The 27,268-nt window shown below is 45.5% G+C and overlaps 1 protein-coding gene across 1 annotated transcript in view; it reads left to right on the top strand.

The window, feature by feature from the left end:
• The window catches only part of LOC121558392 (golgin subfamily B member 1), a 57,915-nt gene that overhangs the window by 15,156 nt on the left and 15,491 nt on the right, over window positions 1–27,268 (top strand). The window contains exons 13-27 of the mRNA XM_045225081.1: window positions 78–169; window positions 1,913–2,063; window positions 4,813–4,928; window positions 5,378–5,513; window positions 6,297–6,430; window positions 7,694–7,803; window positions 8,217–8,385; window positions 8,474–8,578; window positions 8,815–20,856; window positions 21,135–21,247; window positions 22,878–23,082; window positions 23,235–23,375; window positions 23,635–23,735; window positions 24,115–24,228; window positions 25,974–26,088. Of these exons, the coding sequence (XP_045081016.1) occupies window positions 78–169; window positions 1,913–2,063; window positions 4,813–4,928; window positions 5,378–5,513; window positions 6,297–6,430; window positions 7,694–7,803; window positions 8,217–8,385; window positions 8,474–8,578; window positions 8,815–20,856; window positions 21,135–21,247; window positions 22,878–23,082; window positions 23,235–23,375; window positions 23,635–23,735; window positions 24,115–24,228; window positions 25,974–26,088 (13,844 nt within the window). The remainder of the gene's footprint in view (window positions 1–77; window positions 170–1,912; window positions 2,064–4,812; window positions 4,929–5,377; window positions 5,514–6,296; window positions 6,431–7,693; window positions 7,804–8,216; window positions 8,386–8,473; window positions 8,579–8,814; window positions 20,857–21,134; window positions 21,248–22,877; window positions 23,083–23,234; window positions 23,376–23,634; window positions 23,736–24,114; window positions 24,229–25,973; window positions 26,089–27,268) is intronic.

Below are 27,268 nucleotides of genomic sequence, written 5' to 3'. Positions count from 1 at the left end.
CTGGAGGTGGTTAACATGTCCTCTGTCCTCATGTAGATGTGCTGGAGGTGGTTAAAATGTCCTCTGTCCTCATGTAGATGTGCTGGAGGCCAAGCTGGTGGTGTACGAGGAGCAGCAAAGGAAGATGGCCGCCGACCTGGAGCAGGTCACCAAGAGGGCCGCCTCTCAGGTCAGACTTCAAACCCCACCAGCCGGCACCCCCAACATGCACTACAACGAGGAAGTACCACCTACATCGCGGCATGCAGTGCAGTAGTGTTGTCTAGTCATTGATACTCAATGTTGAGTAAAACAGTGAGGGGAAGATGTGTTCATCTATAAATGCATACCTTGACTGTCACGCAGGGTTTCCGTTAACGAGTAATAGCTGACTTTTGTCCCCCCAGAAATGGAAAGGCGATAAATAAAATTGTCCAGGAGAAGAAAACTCCCATTGCAAAATAAGAATTTTTAGCATATTGATTGATGGAAATAACAGTCGCTGGAAATACATTTGACCGGTCATGCTTATCGGTCGATAGGTTAGCTTGCTTAATTTAGTGTGTTTTCGTTAGGCTACATAACGACTATCTTATTTATCAAACGCATACAGATACAGAGCCTTTGAGCAAAAATCTGTCAGACAGCGCGAGAGCTGCTGCTACAGCTCCTGTGCTTTTATAAGGCCAATAATTGTAAATGCAATCGCATGTTAAAAACAGTTTTGATGGCTACGATTAAAAATAGCTACTATTTTTATTTCTCAACTGGTAATTGAAGGAAGGCTTCAGCGTGTCTCACACCACTTTGCAATGAGCTGGAGGCAGCAGGCATTTTGAAAACATATTCTTAATTGTTTAAAACCCTGAACTTTTTACTTCATATTATGAGGCATGTCTTACCTTGCATCAAAGGAGCCTAGCCAAAAGTATTTTATAAAGACTTCCATATGCCTATTCCATTGAAACCAGCAGCCTATTTCTCTCATGTTCTATTGGTTTTCAAATCAACTTTCTTTCATTGTCCAGTAGACAGACTTCAATCCTAGTCATATTAGCAACCCATGCTAGTTGTTGCATCTTTAGATCTCCCCTCCTAAATTTCCAACAAATATTTTAATCTCTGTCTTGTGAAACCGCTTGCATGTGCGGTGCGCTTTTGACAGTGGTGTTTTCCTGCTAACTGCATTATGGAACAAACATTTGTGTGTAGCCTACTGCCTTGTACACATTGCTGCACTTATAATGTGAAGAAATAATAGTTTATCAACATTTTAAGCTAAACGTTCTGATCTGTTGCATCAGCCTCCAAACTGTCCCGGAGTCTGTTTGGAATAGGCTGTTTCTTTCTCGCACAGAACGACAAGCTGACCAATAGAATAGGTCAACCTTTTTACTATGGGGGATAGTAGATTGACATAGGCTAGTGGTTTTGCTGTTCGTTACTCGTCTTGTTGACTGAGGAAAAGTAAATGTGGACAGTTATTCTAACATCTTCAAAGTGCACATTGCAATTCGGTAATACATCCTCGAGTTGCATGTTCTGTTAAAATGAATTACCATAATCTAAATTTGATTTCTGTCATTCTGAGCACTGTGGGTGGACGCTCTAATCAGGTTATACACCCAATGCAAATGGGTCCGGTAAATTAAAATGCTGCCGGTCAAATGTCCGGCATCATATTTTCCTGACGGAAACCCTGCTGGCACGGTACACCAAACACATCAGACACAGCCATCCTATTGACAACTTCACTTCTCTGATGGAAAGCCACTTGTCCTCAGATGAAATCAAACACCACATTCTCCCATGTTGAGTAATCTCTGTCTGAGAATAAGTGAACGCCCCTGGCCCTTATCTCTGGACCCAATACTTACTCTACCCCCAAACCAATATAATACTTTTCATGTCTTTCTGATCCCATATACACTAGGCCAGCGAGTCGGGCAGCGCCGACGACGCCCAGAGCCAGGTGCTGGACTGGCAGGAGATGGTGTCGGAGGCTGTGACGACCAGGGACCGTGCCCGCGAGGAGAAGGCCACCATGGCCCTGCGCATGAGCCACATGGAGGAGGAGAGAGAGGGTAAGGGCACCGCCACCGCTGGGGGGTGATACACACACAGGGCACACTGGCCCTACCACAGGGGGCTGACACACTGTGACACAACACACCACAGACACTAAACCTCACCTCAGACCGAAATGTAACAGTTGTACCACCCAACAGCCGCCAAACCGCCTCCCTCCACGACACATAGTACACAGCTACCACTCCGTCCAAACCTTTTGTTTAACACTGTCAAACAGCATACATCGCTTTCCCAATTCTAGAAACAAGTTATCTGTTACAGTTCAACATGTCTTCTGTTGTTGTTATTGTTTGAGAGCCCCTCACTGTCCGACTGAGCATGTTTATTTTTTGTTTAAATTTTTTTCCTCCAACCATCTGTCCCCGGCGAGCTTTTTGGTCTGGTCCTGCCCCCCCACCCCTCCCACCATGTCCTGCCCCCCACCCCCCTCCTCCTCCACTCCCTGCTCCTGGGATGGGGGCAGCCAACGAGAACCTGTTTCCCATCAGTTTTGTGCATGCAGGCCCCTCCCCCCTCAGCGAAGGCCTGCCTGTACTGTCCTCAGTTTCCCAGGATCCTTTTCACCTCCTCCGGGGTAAATTGGGGGCAGTACAGTGGAGGCCTGTGCTTTTTATTAGTCCCGCCATCCTTCTCCTCCATGTAGTGTTTCTTTCTTTCTGTATCTACCTCTCTTTTTCCGTTTCCTTTCCTCCCACTTTCCCCTCCCTCTCTCCTTCCTTCCGTCTCTCCCTCCCCCAACTTTCCCTGCCCCTTCGGACTCCTTTATGACTTCACAATGACGCTGTCCTTGAACAACTGATCTGCAAAACATATTAACACAACAAAATGACAAGGCTTCTATGGTGGTGGGAAGGCTAACGCTAACACTGGAATTAGGACTAACTGAGGACGGTGCTTATATGGAAAACATAAATAAACCAATGATACTGACTGTAAATCGCTCTGGATAAGAGCGTCTGCTAAATGACTAAAAATGTAAATGTAAATCTTCTTTATAAAAAAATAAATTAACCAATGATCTTGTTTATAAAGAAGAAATAAACCAATCAAAAGAGCCCAAGAGGACTCTCCTCTAATAGAATAATGAAATATCCTTATTGTTTAATCTATAGAAAAATGAGGCTGTATCTAAACCACTAATAACACTAAAGTGAAAATTCTAGGCTACAGTTGTGATGTCATTGTGTGCATAGTTACTTGACAGATGATGTTGACAGTGGACTGGAATTATATAATATACTGACATAATAGCTTGAGGGAGCTTTAGGTGTTCTCCTAACAAACACACAAACACACACATGCATGCACGCTCTCACACTGCAAGGGGTGCTGTTTTTCAACGCTTTCGTCCTCTCCAATCATCTATCCATCTTTACTAACGCTTGCTAACCTCATTGCTGTCATTTGCCTTTGTAACACTGCCACCATTGCTGCTTTTAGTTGTTGAAGTAGCTAACTGTTGCAATATCTGATTGGTGCATTCCTACTCAAACTTGGTTTCCGGAGCTCATCTTAACATCTAAACAACAACTGGCTGTCAATTTAAATATTGTCATGTCCATTCAATGATTGCTCATCACTTAATAAATTATATGGAGTCAATGCCATATCAGTTCGTTCAAGGAGATTCATTGGAATTCCAATTCAAAATGACAATTTTGATTTTGCTTGGCTACATTGATCACTTTGCACTATCACATCTGCAATCCTTACCCAATGAAACCCTTTTCTCTGTCACCCAATGAAACCCTTCTCTCTGTCACCCAATGAAACCCTTCTCTCTGTCACCCAATGAAACCCTTCTCTCTGTTGTCACTCTCTGCTTTTAGCTAGACCTCCCCCACCACTCCTCCTATCTACCTGATATCACAAAACAGATGGGAATGAGTTTTGTGCACATTGTTGGCCCTGATTGATCAATTTGACATACATGTGATTGCTGCCCCCTCCCCTTCCCCTTGATGGTGCAATTGCTGACTAGTGACCACTGATAATAAAAAATGTAGTGACCTCTGATCACGGTCCAATCACAATGTGGGCAGCTTTCAGTCAAAATGGCTGTGACCTCCCTGCTTTCCAGTATGCCAAATCACCAAAATGGCTGTGACCTCCCTGCTTTCCAGTATGCCAAATCACCAAAATGTTGCTGCAGTACAGTCTCCTTGAGCCGTAAAGACAGTCGCACCAACGTCAGACGCCCCGGCCCGCCCCCCTTCCGTCCTCCTCGTGTTTGGTTGCAGCCTGTCTCCCTCCCTGTTAGTTGTGCATGGCTTTGACCAGAAACGCTGCTTTCAGGAAAATCATCACACACACACACACACACGTATGTAAAGAACACACGCTCCCAGGAGTCTGGAGTGCCTCTAGCTCCCGTTCTCTCTTCTATGTGGAGTGAGGCTGCACGTTTGCTTGTGTGCAATGCTGCTGTTGTGTGTTCATCCGTTGGGTGAGCATGCTCTTTTGCAGTCTTTCCCTCTTGTCTCGCCCTCTCTCTCACACTTCTCTCCCTATCCATTCTCTCTGTCTCATTCCCTCCATTCCCTGTGTCATCTGTCTTTCTTCAACCACCCTCTCTCTCCCTCTCCCTCTCCCTCTCCCTCCCCACCCACCCCCATCCTGTAATGCATCTCTGTGGGTTCAACTCTGTAACCCATCAACACACCCCTTCATCGCTCCCTCCCCTTCCCTGTGGCACAAAACTGATTGAGGATGACTGGTTCTTTCCCGGCTGCTCCGATCCAGCGCTGGCCAGCCGGCAGCAGGAGTTGGAGGAGGAGCTGGTGCAGGCCCGGGGACTCACAGGGCTACATAGGGGTGGCAAGAAGCTGGGAGGCACCGCCCACCAACACAGCCTGCAGGTACGGAGTAAGATGGGGAGAATGAATGATGGAGGGGGGAGGGGGGACGGGAGGTGGCAAGATGGGTGAGTGAGTTGGTAGAAGGAGGGGGGGTGTGAGGGTGAGTTCACAGCTGGGAATTGCTACCTGGGAAGGAATAAGGTAGCAATAATAATAATTTGGTGGGTGCTTATATGTGTCCTATTTCAAGTACAAGTGTGTATTAATACGCATGTGTGAATTTTTGCATATCCCAACCCTCCCTGAGCCACCCTCTGAGAGTGTGGTCACATGGTCACGGCCAGCAAGGATGCCTGTAGATGATCAGTATACCAACAAGATGTGGGAGATAAAATGTTACTGTAGTTCTGTTTGACGTGAGATTTGTACGCTATCCTCTGTAACATCCCAGACAAAATGTACTTCAGTCACTAGACTAGAATGCGTATTGTCACCCCACCCCCATGCAGGAGGACTTTGAGTTTGATGGCAAGCAGGCGTTCCACCAGGACCCGCGCAGTGGCGGATCTGAGAGCACCACCCCGATGGAGGAGGAGGGGGAGAACATGGGAGGTTGGTGGCCTGAGTACACTTCCCCCAACACAGGTGTGAGACCCGCTAGACAGTTTACGCTAGCATGCACGTTGTCGCCTTTGTGTATTTTTCACCCACCACCATTTTGGGAGCTTGAGATGTTGTCATTTGGGTTGACTTTTTTTGTCGTTTTGTCAACGTAGGCCTAACACTCTGCCATTTTTGTGTTTTAAATTTGGGTGTTTTTTTCTCTCCAGTCTAACACATTCAACCCCAGAGTGGATACATTCCCTATGGTTGACTCATCTGTGGGTTTTTGTGTTATCTCATCACAAGTTGAGGTGCTTATTATTTGAACATGTGCATGCTGGTTGAACTGGCTAGTATTTGGCTCGCTACGATGTTGGTCCATGTCGAATGCATTGAACTCTTGTCAGTTCATATGAATGTAGGTGGAGAGTTTCCCCCGTCCGTGGTAAGTGTTTGGCTTTTTTGCTGTTTTGCCCTGTCTGTTCTTTTCCCCCCTCTCATCTCTCCTTGTGTTTGACACATTCACTGTGTTGAAATGTTAATGGTTTTTAATGGGACAAAACAAAACAAAATTACATCCAAAAACCATTGATCTTGCATGGGGCAAGTAGTAGGCCAACTATCCTAAACATTGTAATCCATCACAACAATATGTTTGCATGGAAATGTTTCAATTGTGACTGAATAAAGTGCAGTTTCTATGATTACAATTTGCCTCCATTTTCGCTAATTATTGTTTTTGATGATGATGATGATGGATAACTACCAGATTTCTCAACCACTGAGTTGATCGTCTCTTTCTTGTCGATACGACTGCCCTGGCAGGTGGCCTGCGGTCGGTAGTGGAGGAGTTGGAGCTGGAGAGGAACCAGCTGCAGGAGCAGATCCTTGGGCTGGAGGACCGCTGTCAGGACCTGGAGGACCGGCTGCAGCTGCAGGCTCGCATCGAGTCGCTACAGGTAAACTCTCACGTCTCACAGACCTGGTTGGACCCTCATATCTCACACCTTGGAGCGCTATCAGACCCACATGCACCTTGCAGAATGACACACTGTACCAAGATAGCCTCCATAAAGACACTTAAGGCAGGGGTTCTAAAAATGTTTTCACTCAGGCCCCCACTTCCAGCATTGGGGAACATCCCACGCCCCACGTCTGTTTCTATGAGCAGAAGCACTGTTCATGACACAAACTGTTCACACAGCTCTGGTTGGCAGAGCGAACATTTTGCAGGTTTAAATCTTATTTCCTGCAATTCTACACATTTTGGCACCCCACAGTTTAGGAACCACTGACTTAAGGGACCATTCTTACTCCCCTCTCACACTTCCATACCACTCACCATAGATGACCCGCTCATACCCTCCTATACCTCCTGGTCTGTTAATAAAAAGAAACACACAAAACACAAACACAACTGACTTTGGGTTTTACTTACCTGTGCCAGTTCCTGAGGTAGTGGAAATCTAACCCAGTATATTGTAACTTTGTCAGCTGCTCCCATTATTAACATTTTGCATCTTATAAGTTCTCCTTTGTGTTTGGGAGTTTGTTTTGCCTTTGCTTTTGGATTGACTATTTACTGAATTAATTTGTACTATTCAGTTAATTGCATGTTTCCTCCCGAGGACTAGGATTTTGTAACAAACCCCTCTAACACAGGTGACGTTTGATGTAGATGAAGAAAGGCGGCCATTTTGGGTTTCTCAGGTGTGTTAGTGTGTGTGTGTGCGCTAGAGAGAACACCTCCGGCGGTGAAGGCTAATCCTTTGGCTTGTTTGTTTTGGAAACCCACTGTCCTGTGTTCACGGCTTGTGAGCAGTCTTCTAATAAGCGAGTGCTATGTTGAGGATATTTTGGCCACCAATTCACTGGGTGTGGAGAACAAACTCACATGGATGGTTAATTGTACAACCATCATAAAAGGAGCATACAAAAGAATATGACAATTCTAATCAGGCCAAGTTCAAAGCATTTTTCACCCTAAGAAAGTCAAGAGAGATAATAGAAATGATACTAAGCCAAAATGTCCTGAGAAAGCTGAAATGTGTTCCTTTTATGCTGTGTTGTTTGGACTAAACCTAAGACTGTGCATAGAAGAAAGGGAGTACAACTATTTTGGTGCAATATGTGTGCAGTGAGATGGTGAGCTTCCTACCGGCTTTACTCTGAGCTTTTCTCCAAACCATGTTAAACCTTCCCTCTCCTGCCCCTCCCCACAGAACGAGTCCGAGAGACTACAGGGTCAACTGGCCAGCCTCCGGAGCCAGCAGAGCAGGGATGCAGAGAAACACCAGCTCCTGGTCGCCAGCCTCAACGAGCAGCTCAAAGGGTAAGCCCACACAATTCATCCTCAATCAATGTGCTAAACCAAAAAAGGTCACGGGTCACACAAATAACTAGTCAACCGGTTCATTTCCCAAATGTATATCCAGAGCGCGGTACTCATTTAAGGGTAAAAGGATTGTAAGGTTTTTGTACTGAATAGTCCAACTCCATGCAGTTAACATTTTACATTTTAGTCATTCAGCAGACGCTCTTATCCAGAGCGACTTACAGTTAGTGGGTGCATACATTTTTCATACTGCAGTCATATGCAAGTTATTAATAAACAAATACCATCAAGCATGGGTAAAGTTGTACACTGATGATCATGTGTTTGTGCTATTGTTGGAGAATGTAAGATTATCACCATGTCCTCATTTGTAACCTTTAAACTTCAACTTTCTCTTTGATGCCTTTTAGACTGAGCGACACCCAAGAGTGCCTGGAAACGTCGCTTATAGAGAAGGAGAACACATTAGTCAAGACCTCTGTGAAACTGGAGCTCATCGACAGCCTCCGAGATTCTCTCAAGGAAAAGGAGGCGAAGCACAAAGAGGTCTCTGACAAGCTGCTTCAGTCTGAGGACAATGTAAGGACAGTAGCCTGTTTTGGCGGTCAATTAATAGTCAAATCTGTTTTATAGTAAGTCATAAATATGACACCTTTTCATCTTTCAGCTCACTGAAGTTTCCACAAAATGCAATACCATTGAAAGACAGTGTTCAGAACTGAAGACAGCGGTTGCAGATCTCACACATAAGCTGAGTGTGCTTAAAGAGAAGGTAAGGTTTTCAGGATATGACTACCATGGCTTACTTACTGTGATGATATATAAATAAATATTAATTGGAATTGAGGTTAGAATTTTTGCAGATAAGAGATGTCTTCTGGTTTAGCTCCGATTTTAATAGTTTAGGCAAACTATTACCTTCACACTCATTAAATAGCAATGATATTGACAGTACTGTAGAAGATTTCTGCCTCCAGTAACATATTTGTATTTCTTCCAAACCCGTAGACACAGAAACAAGAGGCCACAATAGAGACTCTTCAAAACGACCTGGATCAGACGAACGATGAACTGGACAAGTTGAACACCACACATCTGGAAGAAAGGGCTAAGCTGATCCACGACCTTCAGAGCTGCGAACGGGAGATCGATAACCTCAGAGACGTCCTCTCCGACAAGGACAAGGAGATCTTAGCCCTTTCGGGCAACATGGCAGAGCACGCAGAGCAGATCATGGTGCTGAAGCAGGAGATCAAGCTCAAGGAGGAGGACCTGGTTCGCATCGAGACAGCCCTCATCAAATCGGAGCGGGAGGCACAGATCATCAGAGACTCTCAGAACTCAGACCAGCAGGCTCTGAACAACAGGACGGCAGAGCTGGTGGAACATCTGAAGGATGCAGAGACTGAGCTGAGCAAGGCCAAAGAGGAGAAGGATTCGAGGACAGTAGAGGTGGAGGACCTGAGGAAGCAAGTGGAAGAGGACAAGCGGACCATCCTGGAACTTCGCGGGGAGATCCAGAAGCAGAACGTGGGCCATCGTAATCATCTCTTGGAGTGCGAAACTCAGATCTCTTCACTAAAGGAGCAGGTGACTGTTGCTTCCCAGAAACTACAGGAGTCCGAGGGTCTTGTCTCTCAGTTGAGGGAAGCAAGTACATCCAGCGAGACACTGAAAGACCAGCTCCAGGATAAGGAGCAGACATATGAGAAAGAACTCAAATCCGTCAAGGAGGAACGGAACAAGCTTCTCGCAGAGGTGGCCAAACACAACGATGACCTTAAGACCCTGTCCAAACAGCTAGAGAAGCAGACAGAGTGTCAGGAACAGTTGAAAACACAGGTGCAACATAAACTGGAGACAATATCCTCTCTTGAGGAAAAACTCAGGGCCATCCAGGAAGAGGCCGAAGTCGAGCAACGGAAATTTAACACGGAACTGCAAGCCAGAGATTCTGAAAAGGAGAAGTTGGCGAAAGACCTGCAGGTTAAATTGGAAAATATCTCGAATATGAAGAAGCTCTTGAAAAACATGAAGACTGAAAAACAACAACTGCAAGCTGACCTGAAGGAGAAGGCCGATGAACTTAAGTCTCAAAAGCAGCTTGTAGATGAGCTTAATAAAAAATTTACGGCAGCTCTTGATCTTAACAGCAGTTTGAACTCTCAAACAAATGGCTTCAGAGAGGAGAATCAGAGATTGCAACAGGATGTAGCTGGAAAGGAGAAATCCATTTCAGAGATGACAGATGAAAGGGATTCTCTGAGAAGCAAAGTCTCTTCCTTCGAAACACAGCATTCTGAAAACGGCAAACTAATTGAAGGGCTTCTGAAAGACAAGGAGGAGCTGATTATTAGAGCCAATGAACTGAACAAGGTCCTGGAGCAAAATAAACAGTCAATTTCCGAGAGTCTATTTGAGAAAACAAATGAATGTAGTCTTCTAACTAAAACACTTGAGGAAAAGGAGGAGGCGGTTGCACGTTTACAGACACACATTGACAGTTTGAACACTCAGGTGGAGCAGTTCCACCAAAGCATGGCTGAAAAAGAGAAGTCTGTCACAGATCAGAACTCACAAATAGAGGCACAGCAGAGCCAGCTGTTGCAACTCCAGGAGACAATGTCTTTACTGCAGGAGCAGGAGACTGCCCTGAAAGCTGGGCTCACTGAGAAAGACACCGTGTTGCAGCAGAAATCGGAGGAGTGCAGCTCTTTACAGAATAAACTTGGGCAGCAGAAAAAGCTTCTATCCAAGCTGCAGGGTGAGACTAAATCACTTAAAGGGCAATGCTCACAACTGACTCAGCGTCTGGAAGAAAAAGAAGAGACCTTCAGACAAATGACACAGGACTGTGAAAACCACAAAGACGAGCTGAACAAGAGGAACGAGTCATTGAAGTCACTAAGCAGTCAGCTTGGTGTCATGAACGAGAGCAGTGCGAAGTTGGAGTCTGAAAATACAGAGCTGAAGACCATTCTGGAGAACCATGGAGCAGAAAACAACAAGCTAAGGGAAGAGATGGAACAGAGGCAAGCTGAGGTGGTTGGCCTCCACAGTCACATCCAGGCACTGAGTGAGCAAAACCAACAACTCCGAGCTGTTTATGAGATCAGAGAGAAGGAACTTGCCCAGCAAATGCAGGTCGCATCTGAGCTTGATAGAAGGGTAAATGTGACTGTTGAGCAGAACACAAACCTGAGCTCACAACTGAAAAGTATGACAGAGGAGAAGCAGAAACTGCAACAGGAATTAGCTGTACAGTCTGAGTCCATTTCTGAATTAACAAAGGAGAAGAACTCACTTCAAGATAAACTTTCCAACTTTGAAATGCAACATTCAGAAAACCGCAAAATTATTAAAGGGCTATTGAAAGACAAAAAGGATCTCAGTGTAGCAGTAGAGGAACTCAACAAGGTCCTAGAGCAAGATAAACAGACCGTTTCAGAGAGTTTGCTGGAGAAAACAAATGAATGTAGTAATCTCACCAAATTGCTTAGAGGGAGTGAAGAGGCACTTGCACGTTCACAAGAGCAAGTTGACAGCTTGAACACCCAACTTGATCAACTGAACAACAACATGACCGAAAAAGAGAAGGCTATCAGAAATCAAAACTCACAATTACAGGCCCAGCAGAGCGAGTTGTCGCAACTCCAGGAGACATTGGCTCTATTAGAGGAGCAGGGGACCGCACTGAAATCTGAGCTCACGGAGAAAGACACCATGTTGCAGCAGAAAGCAGAGGAGTGGAGCTCTTTACAGAATAAACTTAATCAACTGCAGGGTGAGACTAAATCACTTGAAGGGCAATGCTCACAACTGACTCAGCGTTTGGAAGAAAAAGAACAGACCTTCAGACAAATGACACAGGACTGTGAAAAACACAAAGACGAGCTGAACAAGAAGAACGAGTCATTGAAGTCACTAAGCAGTCAGCTTGGTGTCATGAACGAGAGCAGTGCGAAGTTGGAGTCTGAAAATACAGAGCTGAAGACCATTCTCGAGAACTACGCAGCAGATGGCAACAAGCTGAGGCAGCAGATGGAACAGAGGCAAGCTGAGGTATTAGATCTTAGGGACAACATCCAAGCGTTGAACGAACAGAATGTCAGACTAAAAGCTGAACTCAAAAACTCTGTCACAGAGGCATCCAAGACACTTGAAGAGATTTCAGTTCTCAAAGCAGAGATCTCTAACAGGGACAGTTATGTGTCTAATTTAACAAAGCAACTGACAGCAGCCTGCTCAGACAGGGATAGCATAGGTTTGACCTTGCAGCAGAGAGATGAGTCCCTAAAACAGCAGGAGATGTTTATTAAGCAGTTACAAGCTAAGTCAATAGAGGGTGAGGGTCAGATGACCCAGGACATCACTGAGCTGCAGACACAAGCTCAGAGTCTTCAGAAAAGCCTTCAAGACAAAGATGTATCGCTGCATGAGGCAGAGAAACGGCTGAGTCTGCTCAGAAAGAAGTTCACCTTAGAATCGGAGGATTTCAAAACCCAGCTGAATTCAAATGTGGAAACCATGAAACAGCTTCAGGGCGATCTACGTAATGCGGAGGAACAGAGTAACCAGCTCAGTGGGAGGCTTGAAGAACAAGAGGCACAGCTTAAGCAGAAGGTTGATGATTATGTGAGTTTAAGGACATATGTTTCAGAGCTGGAGGATTCCACCACGCAGCTCAGAGGTCAAGTTGACAGCCTGACCTCTGAGTCCTCCCTGTTAAAAGAGACCCTGAAAGAGAAAGCCCAGGTCATCCTTGAGGCCCAAAGCACCTCCTCAGCTGTTAGCGAAAGCCTAAATTCAAAACTCAAAGCCAAAGATGCAGAATGTGAGAGCTTAAAAGAGCAGCTTTCGCACCTCAAAGAGTCTGTTTCAAAGCTCAATAGTAGCCTCAGTGCCCAGTCCTCTGAAATGTCAAGACTTCAAGAAGCCTTAGACGAAAGAGGGACTGCCGTTATGGACCAGTCAAAGGCCCTTCAGGAGCTGCAGAGAAGGGCAGATGAAGCAGCCCTCTTCAAAACCCAGTTCATGGAGAGCACGGAGTTGGTGTCACAACTGCAGGGTCAGATTCAGGAACTCTCCACTAAGTCTGCAAGCCTCAGCCAGTCAGCCGAGGAGAACCAAAGTGCCTTTGTAAATCTTCAGGAGAAGTATGCTGCTCATTTAGAGGAGCTCCAGGAAGCTCGGACGATGCTTTCTCAAAGGGCAGAGGAGATGTCCAGTCTTAATAAGGCCCTCAGTAACAGCAACGGGGCAGTTCAGGCAGCAGAAAGCACCATAGAGGCGCTGAGGAATGAGTCTTCCTTGCTGCGTCAAGACCTTCAGCAAATCCAAACACTCAATGTCGACCTTTCAAAACAAAAGGAAGATGCCCTTGCTACCCATCAAAGGAGCACCTCAACATTCACTGTCGAAATTGAGAGACTCAAATCTCAGTATTTGCATGTGGCTGCTCAGGTAAATGCACTGACAGAGAATCTTGAGCAGAGAGAGTTGTCCCTTCTTGCCATTAACAGTCAGTACACAGCCCAGGTGAAACAGGCAGAGCACGTAGTGTCAGAAATGCAGAAACTAGAAGATCAAAATAAGAAGTTAAGAGAGGAGATCGCTCTGTCAAAGCAAGAAAACCAACAGCGGCTGGATGCAGCAATCAGTGAAAGAGAATGTCTGCAACAAGAAGTTCAGAAACTCATCATTGAGAGAGATGAACATGGCAGGAGCTACAGCAGCCAGATACAAACAATGCAGGAGCAGTTGCATTTCCAAAAGCAGCAGCAGTCTAGCAGCATCAACGAAGTCATGGAGAAAATGGTGGCTGAGAAGGAAAGACTACAGGTTGAGGTTAGTGTCAAAGGTGAAGAAATCACCGGATTGAAATCAGACATTCAAAAGATAGGGCAAACTCTTCAGGACTCTGAGAAGGAGTGGCTATCGGTCCTGGATAGAGAGAGACAGGATAAAAATCTCATTGCGGAGCAGTTGAAAAGTGTTGAAAATGTAATGAAGTCAAAAGATTTTAAAGTTCAAGCATTGAAACAAGACCTAGATAGTTTGCATGAAAAGTTGGCAGAGGCAACAACAGCAATTAGACAGGGTTCAGATCAGCTAAAAGCGAAAGAGGTAGAGGCATCCGCATCCAGGGTTCAGATTGAAAATATCTTAGTATCTGTTCAGGAAAAAGACAAGCATAATATTGAATTGAGGCAGGCTCTTCAAGATCTGGAAAGTGAGTTAAGACAACTGGAGGTCAGCAAAGAGTGTTCTGACAAAGATTTATCTGTATTGTCACTAACCATGTCTGATAGATTAGTTGCTTTAGAGGAAGAAAAGGCCTCCCTACAGACTATGATCAAACAGTTGAGAGAAAGACATCAGTGTGAGGTAGATTCTTTGAGAGGTGAATTAAATCAAGTTTCAGAATTGTTAAAACGGACAGAGTGTACCCTTAATGATAAAGAAATGGGCTATCAAGGTGAGAATCAACAGAATGTTTTATTGCAAGAAAAGATACAGCACCTTCTTGCACAGCTCCAAACTGAGACTGAGATTCGGAGAGAGGCAGGTATTAAACAGACAGCTCTAGTTAGGGAAATCCAAACGAAAGATGAGCAGGTCAGCTGCATGACCATCCAAATAAGTCAGCAGAAGGAATTGCTAGCAGGTCTCAGTCAACAGTTGAGGGAGAAAGATGCTTCAGTAGCACAAGTAATTGAATCTGCCTCAAACGAAAGGATGAAATACGCTGAGGAAAATAGTAATTTCCTTTCACAGCTGGAAAGCTTGGAAAATGCACAAAGTAGCTCTATGAAACAGCTTGAACATATTTCCTTGCAACTAGAAGAGAGCAAAGCTCATCTGTCACGCTCTCAAAGTGAAATTGAGACCAAGGATTCAGAGAATGGAGATTTGGTTAAAGAAAAGGATAATCTCAAAACTCAGCTCGCTAAGTTAACCAAAGAGAAAGAGGTCATGAAAAAGAAGCTCCAAGCTGCCCTGGTTGTAAGGAAAGATCTATTGAAGAAGCTAGAGGAGCATGAACATCAAATAGAGCAGAATGTGAATAAAGGAATTGAGATTTCAGGCTTACAGGATCGGTTACAAGAACTCACTTTACAAGCTCAAGCTACTACAAAAGAGCACGAAGACATTGTTGCAGATATTAAACGGCAAGTTCTTCAGAAAGAGGGTGAACTCCTAGAACTGGCCAAGGTCTTATCAGTGCGAGACAGTCTTGTAGAACAATTTGAAATAAATATGCAAACTTTGCAAGCGAAACTAGATGAACAAGAAGCAAGTTTGACAACAGCATTGCATAATCTCAATGAAAAGAGCATCAACATTGATCAACTTCATTCCAACATGTCAGAGAAAGAGGAGGCCTTTGAACAGGAGAGAAGTGGTATGATACTGAAGTTAGAGAAGCTTCAAGATTATATGAAAATGAGCGAGGAGAGTTGGAAGAAGGAAATGTCAATCTCCAGTGCTACAGCTGTTGACATTGAAAACAAGTTGGCAAAGGTGAAGCAAGAAAAGGTAATGATGCAGAAAAAGGCTCAAGCTGCTTTACTGGCACGAAAAGAGACGATAAAGAAGTCTCAAGAAAGTGAGAAAAAGTACACCCAAGAGCTCTCAGATTTAAAAGATTATTATAAAGCACTCCTGGAACAACACTGTCAGCAGACCAATGACCTTAATGCTGTCCAGTTAAGTTATGACCAGAAGGTCAAGGAATTCGATGAAATCAGTCAGGCCTCAGTCTCTCAGCTAGGTGAATTGGAGACCCTGAGACTGCTTGTACAGGAACGGGATAAAACTCTTCAAGACCTCAACATGTCCCTATCAGAGAGGGAGAGTCAAGCCTGTGCCTCCTCATCATATCAAGCAGAGCTAGAAACCCTTCACTTCAAACTGGAAAGCATGTCCTCTGAGTTGGCAAATAAGGACAAAGCTCTCATAGCACTGGAACAGAAGTCCAAAGCATTATCTGAGAGAATGAGCTGCGCAGAAAATCAACTTGAAAAAGCCCATGCAGAGATAAAGGAGAAGATGGAAGAGCTCGCAAGACAGCAACAAGCAGTAGAGATGGCCGAGCAGCAGCACCAGCAGGAAAAACAAACTATGGTAGATGACCACCTGGTGCTGCAGAACCAGTTGGGCACATTACAAGCCACAGTGGAGGAGCTAAAACGCGCCTTAGAAGCACTTGTTGGTGAGAAAGAATCCCAGTCACACACATTTATAAGTGAAAGCAAAGAACTAATAGAGGACAGGGACAGAATGAAAGGAGAGCTGGAGAATGCACTCGCCACCATCGCCCAGCAATCGTCCGAACTTCAAATCCTCCAAAACACTTGGGCTGAAACTCAACAGCAACTCAGTGAAGAAAAGGAACAACTAAAAGTGGAGCTTGAAAAAGCACAGTCACATTGTGTAGAGTTGCAGGCTGAAATGGAAAGTCATAAGCTGCACATGGAATCACTACAGCAGGAAAAAGAAAGCACCTTCATGGTCGTAGAACAATTAAACGATGAAGTTGCCATGCTGGATGCTCAGCTAAAGGAAGCTAGGAAAGGAAATGAGGTTCTTCTTCAAAAGATACCTGGTTTGCAGGATAAATCCTCTGAACAGATTGGGGTTATTGGGAAGGAGGAGGTCCAGTCTCTTAAGATATCCCCTGAAGAACATGAGATGAGTCTCAAGGAAAGAGATGATGCCCTGTTGATTTCTCAGGCTCTGGCCACAGAAAAGGAAGAGCTTATTGCTGCCTTGGAACAGCAACTGCAGCGGCAGATTCACATTCACGAAGTTGCCATGGAAAAGATGAGGACTGAAGTTGATGAGCTTCAGCAGAGGTCTCGAGAAGATGCCAGCCAAGCAAAGGATCAGGACAACCAAACCAAAACAGCACTTCTCACCAGGAAGCTTCAAGCAGCCTTAGTTTCCAGGAAAGAAATCTTGAAAGAGAATGGCTCTCTGAAGGAACACTTGCAGATACTCTCAGCTAAAAATGAAGAAATTGGGACTTCATCCATTGTACTGGAAATGTCTGTTGCCAAGTTGAAACTACAAAAAGAGGATCTGGAGAGTTCTGTATCATCCCTGAGCAAGGAGAAAGAGAAGCTCATTGCTGAGAATGATCGCATCATCAATGATAATCACAATTTATCTGCAGCCTGTGAAAGCCTCAAACTCACTATAGAAAATATCACCCAACAGAAACAGGCATTTTCGTGTCAGCTTGAGTCCCTGAAAGACTCGCAGACTGATGAGTTGTCGGAGTGGAAATCTAAGCACACAGAGCTGAAACAGGAGTATGAGTCCCTTTTACAAGCTTACGAGAATGTCAGTAGCGAAATGGACAAGATGAGACAACTATTGGAGGGGGCAAGAAGAGAGAGGCAGGAAGCACTCTTTAAAGCACACAAATATGAATCTGAGAGGGAGAATCTGGAGAAGCAAGTTGGGGAGATGGAGGATGAAAATGAAAGAATTAAAGAGAAGATGAGAAAGTTTACTAAGGCAAAGCAGCAGAAAATGGAAGAGCTGGAGGAGGAGAATAAAAGAATCAGAATAGACTTGCTTGAGTTTGATGATAAGCAGAAAGCCACAGTTGAAGAGTTGACTATTAAAAACAACCATTTGGAAGCAGAGATCCACAGTCTTGTAGATTCCTCAGAAGCGTTCAGGCGGAATTTAACAGAGATGCAGCTCAACAATGTCAGTCTGGCAGAGGAACTCAAAGAAGCAAGCTCTTCGTTAGAAAAGTGGCACACCGAATCAAAAGCATGTGAGCAAAACATGCAGCTTAGACTAGATGATGCACTCGTTTTGAATAATTCACTGACTGCCCAGATTGAGTCACAGAAGACAGAACTTGTTGCCCAACAGGAAATCAATGACTTGATGCAAAAGGAGAAAGAAACTCTCTCTGAAAGAGTTAAACAAATGCAGAATGAGCATGAAGCGGAATTGGGAGAAAAAGACGATGCCATCTCAGAGCTCCAAGAAATTATCAGCAGACACAGCCAAGAGACCATCAGCCTAAATGAGAAGGTCAAGATCTTGGAGGACGACAAGTCTATATTACAAGAGGAGCTTGAAAATGTCCAAGAGATCTCGGACAAAGTAAAAAATGAGAATGAGTATTTGGAGATGGTGATCCTCAAAAACTCTGAAAGAATTGATGAACTGACAGAGGCGGTCAATGTTCTCCAAGCCCAGAACACACAGCTCTCCTCTCAATTGACTGCAAGCAAAGAGAAGGCGACTCAGGTTTGCCAGGAGGAGGAGGAACAACAGCTGAGGTTAGTCAAGGAGTTTGAGGAGAAACTCAAAATGTTCCAGAGAGGCAACGAGGGCTCCAAAAATATAAAGAAGGAGCTACAGGAACTGCTGAAAGAAAAGCATCATGAAATCAATCAGTTGCAAAATGACTCCATCAAATACCAGGAGCTGATTTTAGACCTAGAAAGGTCTCTGAAGGCTTCAGAGTCAGCGCATGAACAGGTGGAGAAAGAGCTGAAGGAAACGACCAAGAGAATATCTTGTCTAGAAGAAGAGAGGAGGCATCTTGAAGCTGAGCTTACCACACACAAGAACCTTCTCAATGTGGCAAAGAAAGATTTGACAAACATTAGCTCTGAAAAAGACAAATTGGTTGAGTTAGTATCAGAAAAGAACAATCAATCAGAATGTCAGGTCATGGAGAGAACTAAAGCACTACAACATGTAGCTGAGCAGCAAAAGAGTATTTACATGGAGAGGGAGGTCATTTTACAGCAACATATAGAGGAACTTCTGGGTTCCAAGGAGAAGGAGAATCAGGTAGTGTTAGAATTGAAGAGGAAAATAGATTCTCAAGATTTACAAATGAATACTCTGAAGAGAGAGGCTGACACAAATTTGGCTAAGTTAGCAGCCCTATCCTCCACTCCTCAGGGTGCCGATGCTGTAAAACAGTGGAATGATATGTTCCTAAATACCTTGCATGAGAAGGACAGCCAGCTTCTAGAACAGGGCTTTGTCATAACGAGATTCCTTGAAGACATTCGAGTGAAAGAGAAGGAGGTGACTGAACTGCAGGTAACCAAGTCGAGGCTCGAGAGGGCACTTGGTGATTACACAGTAGCTGCCACAGCTCAGCAGAGGCAGTTGTTTATAATGGGTGCCAGCAATAGAGAGCTTAACGAAACCGTGGAGCTCCTGAATCAACAGTTGCAGGAACTGAGTGAGCAGGTTGAGAGATTAGAACAGGATAAGAGTGCACTGAACAGACATCTCACTGGCAGTGTAGATTCCACATCTAAAATGGAGTTCGATCTCCAGCAGCTGGAAAATACACTTTTAGACACAGAGTCCCAGCTACTCCTCTCGCAGTCTCACAGTGACATGCTTCAGGTTGATTTTGAGAAACAGAAGGCCATTTCACTGCACCTGAAGTCACTCCTGCAGAACAAAGATGCAGAAATCTCCTCTCTGCTGTCCTCCAGAGATGGACAGATGTCAGGGTATCTAGAACAGCTGCAAGCCAATCACCGTGCCCAGGTTGAAGGCTACGAGGACAGACTAACTGCCTTGTACTATGAAAGGGAGAAAGCTGACAAGGAGTTCAGAAGGCTGGAGAGCAAAGTCAAAACCCTTCAGATGAAAGTTGACAAGTCCATTCAGGAAAAGGAACAAATGGCTGCTCAGATGGAAACATTCAGGAACTCCATGGTCTCCTTGCAGACAGAGCGAGAGCGTTTGATGTCAGAATATAGGATGTCTGAGGCAAGGAATCAGACTGGAATGCAAGGCAAGGAGGGCTCAGCTGAAGGAGACCTCAATGCAACCAAGGGCCTTAAACACGAGATTAGGACTCTCCTTCATCAGATGGATGATCTGAACTCGGAGAATGCCATGCTCAGGGCGCAGCTGATCAGATATAGAGAGGACTTGAATCAGGTCTTGTCCTTGAAGGACAGCCAGTTGAAAGAGTTGCTCAAGAAGCAGCAAGACGCCATCAAAAACCTGGAAAACCAAAAAGTCACAGCTGAAAAGCAGAACCGGAAGACCCTTCTGGAACTCGAGAGGGAGGGAGAGGCAAGCGATGCCTTAAAAGCTGAGAATTCCAAACTTCAAACTCGGGTCACTGATCTGGAAGCTAACATATTGGCCCTGAATAAGGGAATGCAAGAAACTGATAAAGGCAAAGTGATTGCCGACTTGCAGCAGGCCGTGGCAGCCAAAGCTTTGGAATGTAACGACCTCCAGCAAAAACTGTTTGCTCAGAAAGTGGCAGCGGACGACTGGAAAGGCAGCCTGCAGCTCCTGGAGCGCGAGACTGAGAAGAAACTGGGAGAGGCAGAGGACAAGTACAACAGCGAACTGGATGCCTTTGAACAAGAAGTCGAACTGATGAGAAATGAGAGTAAGACTGCCGACCAGAGGGTGGCTGAGGTGGCCAGGGACCTGATACAAACAGAGCAGCTGCTGACCAATGCCAGAGTCCAAAGCACGGACCTGAAGTCTCAGAACGAGTCTCTGGGTAAAGCCATGGCCGCCTTGCAGAACGACCGCGACCTGCTCATCGAGGACTTTAAGATCCTCCGGAACCGATACGATGAGGAGCTCCGAGAGACCCAGGGGGCCATGAACAAGGTGGAGAGACGTCTAGGGGACGCCACCTCAGAACTGGCCACCTTGACCAAAGAGAGACACATCCTGGTACAGAAACTCTCTGCTCTAGAGAGCAAAGATGCTCCCTCCCAGCTCACTTCACTGGTAGACGAGCTGTCCGTGGCCTTGTCAGAGAAGGAAGGGCAGCTCCAACGGGTTTCCCTGGAAAATGACACATATAGCAGTAAGGTGTTGGCCTTCTCCAGGTCCATGGCCAGCCTCCAAGATGACCGAGACCGGCTGATGGAGGAGCTGGCTGAGGCAAAGAGGACATTCGAGTCCAGGCAAGGATTAGGTCCAGAGGCAGTAGACATCGCGAACACGGGGGAGTCAAATAGCCATAGAAGCAGTGGTATGCAGGCCCTTCAGACTGGGAGAGATGGGCTGGTAAGTCACCAGCTGTGACTCAAAGCTTGTTGTTTGGATGTCATTTGGTTGTGTTTTGATTTAGGCTTTTTTCGCTTGGCTGTGTGTGAACTTGCTGACAGCATGCAGAGGACCAGTCAAAAAGCTAATCTACCTGTCATGGCTTTGGTGTGTGCAAGCATGACAATTTGGTTGTGTCGCAGGAATGCAGTTCTTAGTTAAGCGTTCAAATGAGTCTCCTCAATGTGCATTGTTGTTGTTGTTTTTGTCTCTCTAATGGTTTGTTTTGTCTATTGAAGGAGACGAGACAGAGGGTGGATGAGCTGCAGAGCGCCTTGCAGCAGGCTCAGGCCTTCAAACTGCAGACTGAAACAGAAGTCAGCGGGTACCAGGCAGAGCTGGCTGAACTGAGGTAAGATCCTAACTGCACCTAGAAAGATTTGAGTTGGCCATTCAATTGTATTACTTCTGCCAATTGGGTTACTTTTGCACATTGGTGAGGTGAATGCTGTAAATCGAAAGCACTCGATGTGTTCTGAAAGATGAGACGTCGAGGATTATAATGAATATGTCTTTGATGTCATACAAGCAAACCACATACACGGGAGTCCAAATGTGCACTTCACATTTAGAAATTCACAGTATGGACATGTATGAGCTCTATGTTTATGTAGAATTACGAGGATGACATGGCATCATACCCTGGGTTGTTCTAAATAGAATGTTTGCTTTATTGTGAAGAAAATTAGCCGTGGAACACGCACCTGAAGGCACTCACGACTCCATTCTTTGCTCACCAAAATGTCTGTGTTTCTCTGAAGTGCCTTGGGAAATCCTAACGCTGGTATAATCGTATTTTAGAACTTGGCTAGTCATGTTGGCAACAGAATGATCATGCCCACCTGCCCTAGATTGCGATTTGTAATGGACTGTAATTTTGTAATGGTGGGGATGCAGGGCTGTGTTCCAAACCAAAAACGACCACTGTGCTTGCTTCACTTCCTCAATTGCACAGCTTGAAGGCTCTTTCTTTGAGTGATACGTGTATTGAAATCACTTAGGAACTGTGCACAGTTTGGAGAGGTGTGTGGCCTCTTGGAGACATCAGTCAGACCTCTCACTCAAACCCTTGTATGTTTTTGTCTGATGTGGTAACTACCCCAAATTCTGCGTGAATATTCTTATCATGTTACTGAATGTTTACCGAGTATTTCCAGATGTCGTTATCAACAAATGCTGAGAAAAGTACAGTAAATGTAAAATGCACATAAAATCAACAGGTTTATGTTTGGATTGGGTCTTGTCAGGTGAAATGTTGTCTCCTCACCTTTGTTCTGATAATTTCCCCATAATCTCCAAGGTGTTCCCTTTGAACTGCTACCATGATTATACATAGGCCCATGCTTCTCATATTGATATCTGTTAGAAAATTGACTATATGGGCCAATTCCCCTGAGTGTAAATGGTAAACGGATGCCCCTCTTCACATTTCACAAAAAAAATAGCTAATTACATAATTGCTATGCAACAGATGGCATCTAGTTACCACAGTGGAAACTGTGTTGCTCCACCAGAATAAGTCTTTAACTCACCAGCAGGTGACAGCCCATCTATCTGTCCTCATTGTGTCCCATCAGGTTGTCTCCCCACCCACACAGAGCCCTGCCAGGGCCCACTCGCTCACATGCCCTGGCAGGTCCCCATGGTCAAGCACTAAATGAGTTGTCTCGTGATGACAATCCCCTTCAGCTGCCAGATCTCCTGCCAACCCCATCTCCAATACAAACCAGGGCTCAATTCCATTTTAATACGCCTCTTATATTGACTGTATTTGAAATGGAATTGGAATCGCCCCTGACCCACACCTCCATGTGTCTTCATTGTTTTGCCCGGTAGTGGTTCAATGCTTACTGCAGCCATACAAGTAGCTTGATTGTCCGCTACTAAACAGAGACCACTGAAGAAACCACACTACCAACTGTGTCCACCAGTGGGTCACTCAAGTGTTGAGGCGATGACCTCTGACCTCTGTTCTTCCCCAGGTCTGAGAGGAGCAGGCTGGAGGCTGAGTGCCAGCGTCTGGCTGGGGAGAGGAAGGAGACCATGGCCCTGGTGGGGAAGGATGTGTCTGATGACCCGTCGCTGACCCAGCTCCAGGCAGAGAGAACTCAGCTGCAGAGTCACCTGCAGCGCTGTCTCTATGAGATCCAGCAGAGAGATCTGCACTGCCAGCAGCTCAACGCCAAGGTAGTGAACACGCACACAGCTCAACAACCTGTGCTGAACACAGAAACTAACGCAAAGGTATTGAAACAGTTTGCACCAAGTTCACCATATTCAACACAAATCTTCTCTCCTCCCATCCTCTCCTCTGTCCTCTCCCCATCTCCCTATCCCAGCTGCAGCAGGCGGTGGAGGAGAAAGGGGGTTTGTCGGCCCAGCTGAGGGCAGTGTCTCAGACACTGAGGGGCACCCAGAACCGCTGCTATTGGCTGGAGAACCAGGCTTCGCCTAACCAGCACCACCAGGGCCTTGCACAGGTAGAAGTCGTGTGTGTGTGTCTGTCAGGTTTGTCTGGTGTCAGAATGACTACAGTGTGTGTGTGTGTTTGTCTGGTATCTGTGTCTGACTGTGTGTGTATCCTTGTCTGCGTGTGTGTTGTCATGAATAATAGCCTGGTGGTACTCTTTCTCAGTAGGTTACGATATGTTTGTTTGCTTGTGTATATAACGTTGGACACGTGCTCATCCTACTGAAGTGAATCAGCTCAAGTGTCCTGCTGTTTGCTCTCCCGTCCAGCAGGGGGCGGTGTCTGTAGAAGTGGCTCCGGGAGCTCCCCAGGAGAGGAGCAGTGCTGTGGTAGACATGGAGGCACTGGAGGCCGGCGAGCTCAGGACCAGGTGACTCTCTCCGTCCCTTCGTCTCAGTCTCTCTCTCAAACTCTCTCTCTCTTGGTCTGTCTCGCTTTCTTTCTCTATCTCTCTCTCTGTTACGTTCTCTCTTTCTTTCTCTCTCGCTCCCTGTGTCCGTGCATGGTTAACCTGTTTCCAGATGTGTTTGTGCTCTTGCCAACCATTGCTGTCAGTGTCAAGCTAAACAGTCTGGCAGTCTTCATATAATTTATATCAACAACCAAATAGTGACCTCTCATAAATCCGGCTTCATAGTGAACGTTGAGAATGCTGTGATGCCAGACTGTTTGGCTTGACAAGGAGTGTCAGAATGACTACATTGTGTGCGTGCGTGTGTGTGTGTGTGTGGTGTGTCTGTATGTTCCAGGCTGGTGGAGGTGGAGCAGAGCGTGGTTCAGCTAAGTGAGAGTCTGGCTGAGGAGAGGACCAGGAGGGAAGCAGCTGAGGAAGCCCTGGGACTGGCCGAGGACAGAGCCAAGAGGTGACACACTCACTAATGCAGGGTTGAGACATGCCTAGGGGAGGGGTGTAGTCTGAGGAGGAGGATAATATGTATTCTGTAGTGCTGGGATAGGTTACGAATTTGCCACAACTGGACACACACAGACACACACACACACACACACACACACAGGTATTCTCACACTCTGTATGAGTGCCAGTCTATTTGGGTTACCATGCCAACTCATTGTCATGCCAGACAGCAGTCTAGACTCACGGCATTCTCAATGTTCACTACAGCCTTCAATGTCCACACCATCACTGGCATTAGTGGAGACACCAGGAAATGTAGCCAATAAACTTTGTGACCATTAATAACATACACACACAATCTCTCTCTCTCTTTCTCTCACTCTCTAATACACACGCACAAATTCACTCAGAGGCTATTCTCGTTGACGAACATTTAAGGAGAGGCAGAGTGAGGAGATTTCAATTTACATAATATGTACATAAACTTCTCAATTTGCCTTACCTTTTGTTTTGGCTGGCAACGTGACATTCTTGCTCTGCAGCTCGAAATTTACCGTAAATATCAGTATCGCAATAGCCACTGACTAGCCAGTAAGCTTTGAAACTATTCAACAATGCCAGCAACTTTTCCTCTAAAACATATTAGCTACACTCTTGAATAATACAATAATTCACAAACGTGTGCTGGCAAAGGGTTTATTTTCTCCTTCGTACACACATTAGCTAAATGCAGCTTGCAAGATGTAGCTTGCAAGGGGCGGCAGGTAGCCTAACGGTTAAGGGCGTTGGGCAGGTAAGCGAAAGTTCGCTGGTTCGAATCCCAGAGCCGACTAGGTGCAAAAAATCTGTTGGTGTGCCCTTAACCCTAATTGCTCATGTATGTCGCTCTGGATAAAAGCGTCTGCTAAAATGATTAAAATATAAATGTAAGATAATACAGCTAGTCAGCTATGCTAGCTAGTAACGTTAGCATATCAAACATGAATGTTTACCCCTCTCATACGAATATAAAAGTATAGTTTCAGCGTATTAAAGTCACGTTTCAACAAACCAGGCTTCATTTTATCAATATCACAGAAGTCATTATATTGCGACTGAAAACGTTGATAATTCCTCTGGTGAGTTGATCAGCTGCGTGCTTCTTGCCTGGACGGAGGCTCAGAGCAGCCAAGGGAGGAAAAACACTGTTGAGCGTCACTTTCTTAAAGATACAGCGATCATTTTAGAATGTAACAGGCTGCTACTGCAATTTGAGGTGAAAACTCAATAAAACAAGTCTTAAATATGACAATTATGTTTACACTGCCCTGCTTAGAGGGGTGCAGCTGTCGGGTGAGTGTCGTGCGCGAGTGTCACTTACATTACAGTAATGTCTCTCGAGAATCGATACCTCTCGAGAATCTCTCCAAATTCTCATCAATAAGAATAGACCCTTAGCCCCCACCCTCGAGAATCGATACCTCTCGAGAATCTCTCGAAATTCTCCTTAATTCTCGTCAATGAGAATAGACCCTTTCTCTTTGACACAGGTGCTTTTTAGATAGACGTGTCAGTAGTTGTTATGCTGGTAACGGTTCATGATGATTTGATAATGATGTGAATGGTTGTCGCTGTGGTTTGGCTGTGGTAGGCTGTCATGTTGGGGTTGTTTTGGTTGTTGTTGCAGACGCGCGTGCATAAAGTAATTGCCGCTCGGGGATGAATAAAGTTATTTGAATTGAATTTACACGTGCAAGTCTCTTTTCTCTCCAGTGTTGACTCCAGTCCATCCAGGACGACCCAGAGAGACTTCAGCATCCAGCTGGATACAGAAGAGGAGTGGGAGGCCCTCATCCTCAACCCCAACGAACCCCTGGTCACACGCAAGGTCAGTGTTACTCACTCACATACCGTAAAACTTCAATTAACCCCCTAGAGTCGATGTCGACGACACCGTGGAAATCTAATTAGCATAATAAAAAAATCCCCATCAAAATCCTAGAGATATCTGTTTTTTGCATGGGCTGCATCTCAATCCACCGCATCCGCCAATGGGGGGAGGCCTTCCGCATCTGCGGTGGAAGGTGGCCAGGCTACAGCAGTGTTTGTCAGAACATGATACATTCAAAAAATCGGTCTTCTCATGAAAACATCTGTAGCGTCCGAACGGTTTGGCCACTCTATGGAAAGATGAGACTCTCATGAACACCATTTTGCTACACCAGCCCCACAAGCGTCAAAGGACTCGTCTGAAGTTGGTACCGCTGATCTGCCAACTTCTGACTGTAGCGTCACGAACAGTTTGGGCTGCACACTAATATAACCCCTGTATGGAAAGGTGAGACTCTCACCAACACATACATGCTCTAGGACGCCCACAAGCCTCAAGACTCTTCTGAAGGTAGCCCGGTACCAGTTTAAAGAATAGAAGTGAAGTAAATTATGTATGTATATATATACACTGCTCAAAAAAATAAAGGGAACACTTAAACAACACAATGTAACTCCAAGTCAATCACACTTCTGTGAAATCAAACTGTCCACTTAGGAAGCAACACTGATTGACAATACATTTCACATGCTGTTGTGCAAATGGAATAGACAACAGGTGGAAATTATAGGCAATTAGCAAGACACCCCCAATAAAGGACTGGTTTTGCAGGTGGTGACCACAGACCACTTCTCAGTTCCTATGCTTCCTGGCTGATGTTTTGGTCACTTTTGAATGCTGGCGGTGCTTTCACTCTAGTGGTAGCATGAGACGGAGTCTACAACCCACACAAGTGGCTCAGGTAGTGCAGCTCATCCAGGATGGCACATCAATGCGAGCTGTGGCAAGAAGGTTTGCTGTGTCTGTCAGCGTAGTGTCCAGAGCATGGAGGCGCTACCAGGAGACAGGCCAGTACATCAGGAGACGTGGAGGAGGCCGTAGGAGGGCAACAACCCAGCAGCAGGACTGCTACCTCCGCCTTTGTGCAAGGAGGAGCAGGCGGAGCACTGCCAGAGCCCTGCAAAATGACCTCCAGCAGGCCACAAATGTGCATGTGTCTGCTCAAACGGTCAGAAAC

Source organism: Coregonus clupeaformis, chromosome 15, assembly GCF_020615455.1.
Source record: "Coregonus clupeaformis isolate EN_2021a chromosome 15, ASM2061545v1, whole genome shotgun sequence".
Lineage (NCBI taxonomy): Eukaryota > Metazoa > Chordata > Actinopteri > Salmoniformes > Salmonidae > Coregonus > Coregonus clupeaformis.
Note: the sequence above shows the minus strand (reverse complement) of the source record. Positions and strands in the feature narration are given on the sequence as shown.